At 51.6% G+C, this 12,182-nt stretch overlaps 1 protein-coding gene across 3 annotated transcripts in view; it reads left to right on the top strand.

Moving 5' to 3' along the window:
- LOC138817640 (phospholipid-transporting ATPase IH) overlaps positions 1 to 12,182 on the top strand; it is a 99,691-nt gene that overhangs the window by 61,743 nt on the left and 25,766 nt on the right. For all 3 annotated transcript variants that reach the window (XM_070008132.1, XM_070008134.1, XM_070008133.1), the window contains exons 11-17: positions 868 to 1,018; positions 2,304 to 2,501; positions 5,419 to 5,592; positions 7,096 to 7,268; positions 8,939 to 9,010; positions 9,760 to 9,833; positions 11,586 to 11,689. In XM_070008132.1, coding sequence (XP_069864233.1) covers positions 868 to 1,018; positions 2,304 to 2,501; positions 5,419 to 5,592; positions 7,096 to 7,268; positions 8,939 to 9,010; positions 9,760 to 9,833; positions 11,586 to 11,689 — 946 coding nt within the window. The remainder of the gene's footprint in view (positions 1 to 867; positions 1,019 to 2,303; positions 2,502 to 5,418; positions 5,593 to 7,095; positions 7,269 to 8,938; positions 9,011 to 9,759; positions 9,834 to 11,585; positions 11,690 to 12,182) is intronic.

Here is a 12,182-nt window from a genome sequence, read left to right as displayed (position 1 = left end):
CTGTAGGTGTAAGAGCTCAGCCTTGAACTCCTGCCCTAGATCCCAGGGCCCAGACCAGCACAGCTGTTACCACCACAAACTCACGCAGGCCTCAAAAATGGGGTTATTTAATCTGGGGACTTGGTGAGAGCCAGCATTTTCTGCTGGGAGAGTGAACAGGCTCTTCATGAGACACTACACCTGACAACAGTGCGCCAGGGTGATGGCTGGGTTTGCAGGGAAATGTGTCTTGGGGTTTGGTCCTCTTTGCTCCATGTTAAAATGTGCCCTGCTCGAGGTGGGGTGCTGAGTGCTTCCCGTACCCCGCTGTAGAGCTGCTAGAGCTGCATGGAGGACTGACAGCAGGGATCCTGGCCCCTGAGAGGGCCTGGACGTGCTGTCCCAGGCCTCTGCTATCCTGGCTCAAGTATAAAGGTGGAGCCTGATTGTAGAAAATAAGCCTCTGTCCCACAGCTGAAGTTGGGCTCTTCCCACCTGAACATTTCCCCTCCCTTCTGACTGTGCCCCTCCCTCCTGACTTTGCCCCTTCCTCTCCTTAAGGGAAGTAATCACTGAATTTTGACTCCCTTGTTGATGCTTCCTGGTGGAAGCTTCTGGGCTTTCTTTAAAGTGGTAGCATTCCAGCCACACAGAGTGTTTTTGCTGTTTCTCCCTTGCTCCTTGCAGCCCTTCCCACTGTCTGGTGGGGCGCTGCCATCTTTGGGGTGCCTTGGTGGGTGGCTTGGCTCTTCCTCACATAGTGAAGCCCTGCTTGGGGGGTGGGGGGGGGGGACAGTAAGAGTTCCTTCGGTGCTGTGAGGGAGGTAGGAAGAGCTCCGCCCCTGCTGTGTGAAGAGGTCTAACTACCTCCCTCTCCGTGTGCTCCAGGTCAATGAATGCCTTCCTCATTGTGTACCTCTGCATCCTAATCAGCAAGGCCCTGGTCAACACTGTCCTGAAGTACGTGTGGCAGAGCGAGCCATTCAGAGATGAACCCTGGTACAACCAGAAAACCGAGTCCGAGAGACAGCGGAGTCTGGTATGGAGGCTGCCCTGCCAAGGGACTGTCACAAAAGATAATGCTGGAAAACCACAACAGGCTTGGTACAGGGCTGATCATGCAGGCTTGAATGGATCCTTAGAGGTCAGCTGACGCTGCTGTTCTGCTGGCTTTGGGTCCTTGAGTAACGAGTCTGAAGATGTGTAAGAACAGTGTCTGAAATTCTTAGGGTGTTTCCTATAAGCCCTGGCCCAGAAAACCACTCAGACACAGACATGTAGAAGCTGACAGGCTCTCTCTCTCGGGATAGAGAGTAGCAAAGCTACTCTCAGGCAGGGGAGATAGTTATAGTATGAAGAGGAGCCCAAACCAGGGGAAGGGGCTGGAAGGAGGAAATCTTTGTAGTCGCAGCTGGACCCTGGAGACATCAGCTAGCCAGGGCAGGACATTCTGTAGCTGGCTTGTTGCCAGGGAAAGCACTCTGTGTCTGGCACGTAGCTGGGACAACGCATCTTGCGTCTGACACTAGAAATAGTGTGTGACCAGAAATGGGCATCCTAGCGGCAACATGTTGCTGATGCAGCTGGGGCTGGGGGCACCTGCAGTTGGTAGGAATGGGCAAGGTGACCCATGGGCTTTGGGATGACCCAAGGTAAAGGCGGTCAACCCAAAATAGGGGTGCATATGCTGACATCTACAAAATCCAGCATAGCACCCCATGTTGATGGCATGCTCAGCGATGCTTATTCATTATTGGGACATAAATGGTGCGTGTCATGGTGCATGTCAGAAAAAAGCTTGCTCTGCCTTCAGAGCAGGGCCGTGTACAGACCCAGATGCTGTTCCAAGGCTTTCCTCTTGTGTCACTTTGCCTCTCCCTCCCTAAAACTGGCATGCCTTCAGGCCTCGAAATAAGACTATGGAAAAGTCATTCTTACCAGGCACTTCTACTTTGTGTGGCTTCTGGGTTGTTTCTTAGTAGCTTTGGTAATTTGTCAGTTACAAAGAGAGGTCATGAATTCTCAGTCATGAAGTTGCATAGACTGGCCCGTGCCAAGGCAGTGCGCTTACTTGTGTAACCTCCTGATAGTGCAGCTGAACACTCCTACTCCTGGCCGGGGCAGTCTGAAAATGGTGTGGTCCCAAATTACACTACCATTTATGCCTCCGGGTAAGATCTTAGTACTCCCCCTGCAGTAAGGGCTCAATAAGCTTCCTCCCCCCTCCCCCCTCCAGTATGGTCTTGATATTCAGTACTCCCCAGTGCAACAAGGTGCTTGGTACTTGGTACTTACACTGTCTCTGATGCAGCCCCTGCTCTCAGTTCCTCAGGGCCTTCACCGACTTCCTGGCCTTCATGGTCCTTTTCAACTACATCATCCCCGTGTCCATGTACGTCACAGTCGAGATGCAGAAGTTCCTGGGCTCCTACTTCATCACCTGGGATGAAGACATGTTTGATGAGGAGATGGGCGAGGGACCCCTGGTCAACACTTCTGACCTCAATGAGGAGCTGGGGCAGGTCAGTATCTGCTGGCATCTCCCATACTTTGCTAGTTCCGTGCCAACCTCCTGTGCGTCTCCAGATCTGATTCTCTGTGGCTCCCGCTGTGCTAAGTCATCCTGAGGTCAGATGAGACCTTTTCCACTGTCATGCATGCATTTAGACCCGCTGAAGGGCTGGCTTTGAACTTCTATCTGCCTAACAACTGGCAGTTTATAACCTATGCCAAATTAATTGCATTAACCAAGTCTGGATTTTTTTCCTGTTTCTGGGCCTTACTGTTGTGTGGATGGGAACGGCAAGATCGCCTACCCTCTGCTTTTGTAGGTGATAATTAATCCTTACAGCCTCTTGTATCTTCTCTTTAAAGAAGACAGATGAGTGGCACATCATGTGGCACAGAGTTCGGAATGCCTGGGTTTAGACTAGGGTGGCAGCCACATGAGATCAGGACCCTCATCTATACCCCCGAGGTGTCTTGTTCTGTGGGTATGGGAAACCACGGGTGCTACCTGGCTAGACATGGTGCAGATGACACAAAATGGTGGAGAGTGACTCAGAACCACTGGGGGTGGGAGGCTGTGCTGCCCATCCCACATACATACTGTGTCCCTGCAGCATGAGGTCCCGTCTGGTTTTAGTGCTACCTGGGAACACAGAAGCGCAGAAAGTCGCACCCTGTCCTGACAGAAAGACCATTTGGTAGATGACACTCATTGTCCTCTGATCCAGCCTGAGGTACTGGTGGTTGCCATGGGCCCAGAGGGCCCAGCAGCGATGGTCCTGGGCTTGAGCTGCCTCCGGTGAGAAGTACCCTTCACCAGAAATGAGGATTGCCTGGTGGCTGGTTTGGCATTTGGTACTTTCTTCTAGCACATTCTACAACCTGGTTGGGCTGCTTCTTCCTGGCAGCAATGCCTGAGTCAGGGCTGAGGGAAGAGCCCCCTGCAGCCGCGCAGCACACACGGCCTGTTTTGTGTGTTCCTGAGACACCTACTGGGAAAGGTTTTGCTCTAAGAGGAACATTAAGCAGTGCTAAGACCCTCGAGCCCTGTCTAGAGTCCACTGCGACAAGACTTGACCTGTGCTCTCCTGAGCTAGGCTGCAGTGCTGGTTATAGGGAAGTCCCGAGGTCAGGACAGGCGGGCACTTCGAGGCCACCTGTTGCCATCAGCATCCAGTCAGATGATGCCTGCTCTCCGCAGGCATGTAAGGTGCTGTGCGAGGCACAAGTCTGCTTCTCAGGGGAAGATGCAGCCCAGAGGTCAGCGCCACCACCTCCATTTCCAGAGGGGAAACTGAGGCTCAGAAGATTGTCCAACTGTCCATCCCAGAGGCCATGCTGCCTCGGAGTGGCAGGCTCTGTGCATGGTTGTATTGGAGCCTGCAGAGCCAGCAGCTGTTCCTGGCAGAGGAGGACACGCCTGTGTTGAGCACAGAGTGAAGAAAGAAGAAAGCCACTGTCCCTACTGGGCAGAGATGCAAACCCCACGATGAACAATGACAAACAAGACCACCAGCCCCAAGAAGACCAGGCACCGAGACCAGGTGCCAGAGTGACTCCACAAGCCCTGCGACCAGGCAGACCCACCCAATTCCACATGGCTCCCCAGTGCACATCAAGAATCAATGTAGCACACTGGCAGAAGAACAAGACAACAGGACAATGCAGAAAAAGCAACTGATGAGAAGCACCTGCCCTTCCTTCCATTCCTAACAGCCAGGTGTGGAAGGAAGTTCCTCAGCATACCTGAAAATGGTGTGGCCAGCCCTCAGCCAGAGGTCAGGAGTGGTCCAGGCCCCTGCTCATGCAGGACAGTCGGGCAAAAGAAAGAAATAAAGGGCATCCCAGGGAGAAGAGGAAGTTGGACTGTCCCCGTTTGCAGATGATATGATCTTATCTGTTGAAAACTAAGGATTCTGCCACCAATCTGTTAGAAATAATGAATTCACATGAAGCCAAAAGCATTTCTGAACAACAAACTGTCTGAAAAACAAATCAAGGGCTCTCACAGACTTGGTCTAGTCGAAATGAAGGTGTCTCCTGGCTGTTCCTGGTTATCAGAACAATTTTCAGCCTGTCTCCATGATTGTAGAACTGGGGTAATGATGGTTAATAGGATTAAATGAGATAACCTCAGTGCTTGGTAGATGTGAAGAGGTTAACATGTGGCGGTTGTAGTTTTCTGTTGTTAGTTATCACAGGTACAATCCCTAGAAATGTGCTTCCTGTTTAGCTGTAGTTGAGCAAGTGGATAAATCCAACATCTTAACATTTATTCTTTTCTGTTTGACCCTTTTAAAAATGATGTTAGGGCGTAAAGCACACAGTAAGAAAGAATAACATTGTGCTATGGCTTTATAGAAATAGGTTTGTAGCCTATTTCAGGCGGAAGGGGCTGCAGCGGGCTGCTCCCTTCTGTCCCTGTGTACTTTAATCTGACTTCAACCCCAGCTCTCCTGCCAGCACCCACCTTGTCGGGCAGGGACAGTGCAGGCTAAGTGTCACCTTGTTCACCTTGCGGTGTGGCCCAGAACCTGCTTCTTAGAGCTCCTCATGAAGAATATTTAACCCAAATTTAGGGTTTAAATGAGTAGCTATGTCTTCACCATGGTCTGTGCTTTGTCCATAGTCTATTTTGTCCTTTCCGTTGTTGGGCTCCTGTCTTCTAAACCTTGCATGGTCTTGAGTCTCGACTGCAGATGTTATGATGACGTTACAGTGCTTTCTGTTGTTGCTCGGTGAGATCGCCCCCAGCCCACATTGTGCTGGCTCCTGAGGGAAGGACCTTCAACAAGGCCACGTTCTTTTCTGCTCAGCCTTGGTCACTCCTGTTAGGCGTGTGTGCTCCTGGGCCCTGTCTGGGCTGTGAGGGTAGCCTGGTGTCAAAGGATGAGAGAAGCCCCCGTCTCACCTGTGTGTGCACTGCCCCAGGTGGAGTACATCTTCACGGACAAGACAGGCACGCTCACGGAGAACAACATGGCCTTCAGGGAGTGCTGCATTGAAGGCCATGTCTACGTGCCCCACGTCGTCTGCAATGGGCAGGTCCTCCCCGACTCAGCCGGCATCGACATGATCGACTCCTCCCCGGGAGTCAGTGGGAAGGTACGCACCAGTGTGGGCACATGTGCGCAGCCAGTGCCTGTTCAGCATGTGAGTGTGCATGGCTCTTGACACATCTGCGCGGGCAGCACCTATTCAGCATGTGAGTGTGCATGGCTCTTGACACGTGTGTGCATGCAATGCCTATTCAGAATATGAGTGTGCGTGGCTCTTGACACATGTATGTGTGCAGCGCCTGTTCAGGATGTGAGTGTACATAGTTCTTGACACGTGTGCTTGGGCAGCACCTGTTCAGGATGTGAGTGTGCATGGCTCTTGACAGGTGTGTGCATGCAACGCCTATTCAGGATATGAGTGTGCGTGGCTCTTGACATGTGTATATGTGCAGCGCCTGTTCAGGATGTGAGTGTGTGTGGTTCTTGACACGTGTGCTTGGGCAGTGCCTGTTCAGGATGTGAGTGTGCTAGGCTCTTGACACGTGTACATGTGCAGTGCCTGTTCAGGTTGTGAGTGTGAGTGGCTCCTGACGCCTGTACATGTGCAGCACCTGTTCAGGATGTGAGTCTTGTGGCTCTTGCTCACAAAAGCCATCCCCTTTCATTCAGGGTGTCTGAAAAAGGCAGGGCTATCTGTGGTACCTCTGTGAGCCCATGGTGTGATGTCACTGCAATACTCTGTTCCCTGGGGGGGACAGTTATTCACACACTAGAATTGACTTCTTGGAAACACTGTGTGTACAGAAAAGGCTGTGACCCAGAGTAACGTGTGAGCATTACATGTGTGTGCGCACCCTTGTGTACAGGCACACATGTTTATGGATACATATGTGCACACCCACATACACGGGTGGTGACCACACTCACGGCCCTTAGCAGGATGGCTCCAGCTCCTGGCATCTGTGGGTAGGAGTTTAACACATAACACGACCAGGACACATTCTCTAACGTGAGCACCCCAGAGAGGAGGGAGGGGTCAGGTGTCCTGTGGCTGCTGTAGATCAGCCTCCTTCCAATCCCCCCCCCCCCCCCAGCTTCCCTACACACACACAGAGTCAGCCCTTCCTCTACTGCTCTGGCTGTACACAGGTTCCAGACCCTCCAGACCTCAGCTTCCATGTGCAGCAGGCAGCATGAAAGGAGTTATGCTTATGGGCAGAGGGCTGCAGTCAGCCTGCTGGGACCCAGCACACCAGTTCTGGCTCCTTTCTTGGGAGCTGAGGCTGCTGGCACACTGTACATAGGCGTCTCCGTCCTGCACGGTGCGGGGTGCTGTTTGTTACCAGGAATGACAGCCCATCCAGGGTGTGGCTCTCGCATGTGACTTTCCCAAACTTGAAGCCATCACTTGCCATTTTGAGTGTCTCACAGTTCCTGGCAGTGTCATGCTGGCCAGAGCCCCTGCCCTCAGTCTGTCTCCTGTAATTTCACAGCTGGAAGACAGAGGAGCCAAATGTAGACCAGTGGAGGGCCGGGCCAGTGGCTGTCTCTTGGAGGCCAGGCCTTCTGTCAGTGGTCTTGTAGATTTGTCTTGCCTGTGTTTGGACAGGAGCGGGAGGAGCTGTTTTTCCGGGCTCTCTGCCTCTGCCACACCGTCCAAGTGAAGGAAGATGACCATGTGGACCTTGGTGATGGCCCCGGGAAGTCGCCAGATTCAGCCAAGTCCTGTGTGTACATATCTTCCTCGCCTGACGAGGTGGCGCTGGTTGAAGGTGTGCAGAGGTGGGTCGGCCCCTCCAGCCTGGGTCTTAGAGCAGGTGGTGCTCGTAGCATGGGCTGTCTAACACAGACCATACCCCGATTTATTCTGGAAAGCACCACTCACCCTCTGTGCTCAGCCAGGCCCGTCGGGGGGTGACCCTTGATGAAAAGCAGTGTGGCTTTTGTGCTCTCCTGGCCATTTTCCAATCATCTACAGTAAGCTAGTTCAGGCCATCTCCAGTGTCCTGGCATTCTAGGTGGGAGCCTTCCCCTCTCCAGTCTTCCTCCTGATGCTGGAACACTGAGGCCCAGCTGTCCACAGTATTTCCAGTCATATCACTGGAAAGAAGTATTGGTGCAAGGTTCTGCCTGTTTTTTTTGTGACTAATCATCCAAACAAAGCTTTTGCGCCCAATGTGGAGTCTTGTTTTCAGAGGGTCTTTGTTGAGGCCTCTTGGAGAGACATGCCAGTGTCTGTAGATGCTCAGGAAGGTGCTTCAGGCATCCCAGACACAGGGCACAGTTCCAGTCAGTGACAGTCCCTGACTGTTGGGAGTACTCAGCACTCCGGGTCTTCTCTGCCACTAAGAGCCAGGTGCTACCCGCAGGGTGAAGCACAAGCTCTGTGCACTCATGCGTCCCAGCGCTGATGTACACTGCCGCACTCTCCTGTGCTACAGCTCAGGCTTGGTGTTCACGTGAGGCACATGCATGAGGTTCCTGGGCTAGGTCAAGCTGTTGACAGATTTGCACAGGATTAAATAAGCCACAGTCCCCTGCAGACAGGCCTTCCCTATGGGCTCATGATTTCTGTAGGGCCTTCTCCTCTGCTCTGGTTCCCACCTGGCACTATTAAGTGATGGGTTCCATCCCCATCTTTAGTGGGGTCCTCGGCCCTCTCCTTGCTCTCCCAGCAAGTGCCCTGCACCTGGAAAGGTGTGGCACTCCTCCACTGGGGTGCCAGTCAGCACTGTGCAGACCACACACCGACTGCTTCCCTGCACTGTGCATCCTGGCAGGCCGCTGATGGCTGGCTGTGCGTAGACAGAGTTCTCATAAGAGACACAGTGGGTCATTAGTGTAATTACAGTTCTGTAACTGTATTTTTCACAGTTCAGGCTGAAAAGTCCAGGGCCAAGGTGACAGCCTTCAGCTGTGTCCTTAAATGGCAGTGGCAGGGAGGGAGGGCTGGAGAGGAGGGGTGACACAGCATGGAGAGGGTGACACTGCATGGAGAGGGACGACACCACATGCCATATGCAGAGGCAGTACCCTCATGGCTGGGCTGCCATGGGTAGTCAGCTTCCCAGGCCAGGGCTGGGGGAGCCTGGAGCCACAGCAGGCGGCCTCTGAGGTCTTCCTCATCCTGACACCCACTAAACAGTATAAAGAGTAGCAGAAATAGGAACCTAGTCCAGAGCCCTGCTGTCCTCTTTCTGAAAACCATCACACAGAATGACCCCTGTGTCTGGTGTGGGGAGGACAGTGGTAAGCTGGAGACTTTGCTTGGAGCATTTTCTGAGTTGACAATACATTAGCTTTATGATCCCTTAACTGCATTTTGCAACCTCTGTTTCGCTGGAAGGGTTTCTTCAAAAAGCAGCCTTTCTCTCGCTCAGTGTGAGAAGCGTTGGGTGCTGGTTGGATTCTGCATTTCAGATTCAGCCAAGCCTTTGCCTTCTCTGTTGCAGGCTTGGCTTCACGTACTTAAGGCTGAAAGATAATTTCATGGAGATACTAAACAGAGACAACGACCTGGAGAGGTAAGGACACCATGATCTCCCATCGCAGAACCTTCTAGATACCTGCATGGTAGAAGGGGCAGGGGATTGATGATGTCATGGGGTGATCCTACCTAGTGTTTTCCTTGGAGGTAAACTGGTGTTCAGTGAAGAAAGTTTCATTATCATGTATTTTTGGTCAACTCAGGAGTTCTCAAGGCTTCTAGAATATTCCGAGCTCCCAGACTCCTGTGACAGTCCATGAAGGGGATGGTTCGCACCGGTCCCCCATGTGTGGGTGGTGGAGCAGGTGTTCCTGAAGGCACTTTATACAACTGTGCCTTTGATCTCCATTGGGGACCACTCCAGTGTCAGTCACATTACCTCTCCCTGAGACCACAGATTCGTCAGATGAGTGGGGTCATGTCTCCTCACAATTGATTGCAAAGGCAGGAGGTTTGTGTTGAAGGCATCAGAAAACAGGGTTGGTTGTCATATCGCATACAGGTTGATGCTGTCTTCCAGTCCATTTCACCACCTCCCTCAGCAGCTCAACCATTTTCATAGCTGGCCTCAGTGCAGATCTCTGGTCAGCTTTCCACATCCACAGAGAAGTTATGTGTTGCCCCAGCAGAGGCTGAGCTGGGCATTCTGGGAGATCCAGAGTCTTCAAGGAGCGACCCACACAGGGTGGGCAGGGCTGGCAGAGAGCGGAGGGTGCTGCCACCCTGCTGTGGGTTTGGCACTCCACAGACCTGGAGGACAGTAAACTTGTTACTTTTCTTTTTCAGATTTGAATTACTGGAAGTTCTGAGTTTTGACTCTGTGAGGAGGAGAATGAGTGTAATTGTAAAATCTGCGGCAGGTAGGAATTTCTCCTAATTTTTGAAATTGTACATAATTATGGCTTTATTCTGATGGCTAAATTCTGTAGGACCTTTAAAGTTTAAGATTTAAGAACTCCTTTTTTTTTTTGAGGCTAGAGTAAGCCCTGACATGGTGACAGGTTGGGAAGGAAATGGGTGCTGGCGTCCAGCATAGTTGCATCTCTGTGGTGTCTTCCCAGGATCATCTCACACAGTGTGCATTGTATTTCTCTTGTGAGAGTCCCTGGCACTGCCACATGTCTGTCTGAATAATATACAACTTTACTGCTTTTGGCAAGACTGGGATTTGAACTCAGGGCCTTGAACTTACTAAGTAGGTGCTCTACTACCTGAACCACCCCTCCTCTCCATCTTTGAATTCCCTGGGCTTTTCTAAGTAACAACACACTTAAGCGCTGTTTGAACCACGTGCTATCGTTGGGAATAGATTCTAAATCGGCCTGCTTGGTGTCAGTAGCCCCAGCACCTGCTGCCCGTGGCGAGTGCCTAGGACCTGCGGGTAAACTCTCATTCCATGATTCCGTGAGCACCGAGGGGTGGGACCTGTGGCTTCCTCACACTGCTGTTTCCTCCAGCTCTTCTCTAGCCTTTGCTTGGCCACAGGCTCTGCCCAGGCACTCAAAACAGGTTTCCTGGTGCTGTCCCTTTCTGGCCGTGGTTGGCCTTAGCTGTGGCTACAATCCCAGGCTTGTCATACCAGTGTTTCAGATGCTTTTGTGCATCTCAGCACTTAGTACCTCCTAAAATCTAGAAGGCAAGGTGGGCTCCTAACATACCACCAAGCCATGGTCTTTGGTCCTTGTCAGCAGTCTAGAAATGTTTTTCTTCCCCTCCCCCCCTACTGGAGGAGGTAACCCAGCTGGGTACTTGCCTGCCAGCCTCTGGTGCCCTCTAAACTTGTCTGCTGCATATGTCTAAGGGCTCACAGCATCAGGGGCCTGTCCGTGCCTGGGGAAAAGTGTCCGAGCTTCCTGGGAACTTCACGTGGATGATAGTGTGCCCCTTCTGCAGCCCCCTGACCACCGTGGTGCTGCATGGTGGCATTTCTATGACGACATGCAGCAGTGAGCTGCAGGCCCTGCAGGCCTGTGGCACGCACCTGAGGATGGGCTCCCTGCCCCATCAGAACTAGCACCCCACCAGAGCGCAGTTTCCGCTGGAGCAGAGAAATGCTTTGTCTTGAGGAGTAAAAATCATGTAGGCACAGCACAGAGTTGTTCCAAATTGGCAAATGTGACGGGAGGTATGTGGGGAAGATCTTGTTTCTCATGACTAAGAGAAAAGATGGACGGCCTTGTTCCATGCCAGGGCGCTCACAGGGATTTTGTGTCTGCCTAGAGCTTCAGCAAACTGCAACCCTCCTCTGCGGTCAGACACGTGCCCTAGCCTTGCTGCACCTCCACCACCGCCCTGGTCCCAGGGCATTTTGTTCCTTACTGATGTCTGTGCCAGAGAGGAGAAGGAGACCAAGCACCCAGAGCCAACTTTTGTTTGCGATTCCTTTCTCCGACATTTTTGAATTTTGCAAGTTAAATGAGGTTTTGGTATAGTCCATGGATTTATTTTTTTCCTGATATTACTCTTTTACAAATTAAATGAGGCTTTGTTACAGCCTATAGATTTAATATTTTTCCCGATACTACTATGTTAACTGATCCAATAAAATCTTTAAAACAGTATCATTATTTCTGTCATGTGTTAAATTCAAATGATTTTTTTTCACTTTACAGGAGAAATTTACCTGTTTTGTAAAGGAGCAGACTCTTCTATATTTCCCAGAGTCATAGAGGGCAAAGTGGACCAGATCCGCTCCAGAGTGGAGCGCAATGCGGTGGTGAGTGCTCACTGAGCTCTGGCTCCTGCCTCTGCTCATGGTAGCAAACTTCTTTCAGCTCTGATGCTTTCTGACACCAAAGGTAGCCTTGGTGCTATCTGTAATGACAGCACTCATTCCTCCTTGTTGATGCTTTGAGCCTGAGATCTGGGGACAGAGCTCCTGAGGAGGACTCACACCCTCAGGGACAGAGAGGCACACAGGCCCTCATGCCCTGGAGTAAGACAGTGTGAGGACACTACCCCCAGAGCCCCAAGCTAATGTAAATGTTCTTTCTATTCTGCGCCTTTTACCTGACCTCAAATGAACATTCTTAAACAGCTTTGAGCAGAGTAAGTTGGGCTTCGTGGAATTTTCCAAGGCACTGTTCTTGAAATCTTGCTGTTAAGTGAAGTCTCAGATGGAGGATCTGCTCCTTCAGGATCACTCCGACAGACACTGGGGCAGACTGATGCTGCTCATACTTCCGTGTGTTCTGGAGGATTCTCCCTTA

The sequence above is a fragment of the Dipodomys merriami genome, unplaced genomic scaffold (genome assembly GCF_024711535.1).
Source record: "Dipodomys merriami isolate MVZ:Mamm:240054 unplaced genomic scaffold, mDipMer1.0.p SCAF_70, whole genome shotgun sequence".
In the NCBI taxonomy this organism is placed as follows: Eukaryota; Metazoa; Chordata; class Mammalia; order Rodentia; family Heteromyidae; genus Dipodomys; species Dipodomys merriami.
This window is presented reverse-complemented; position numbering and strand designations above follow the sequence as displayed.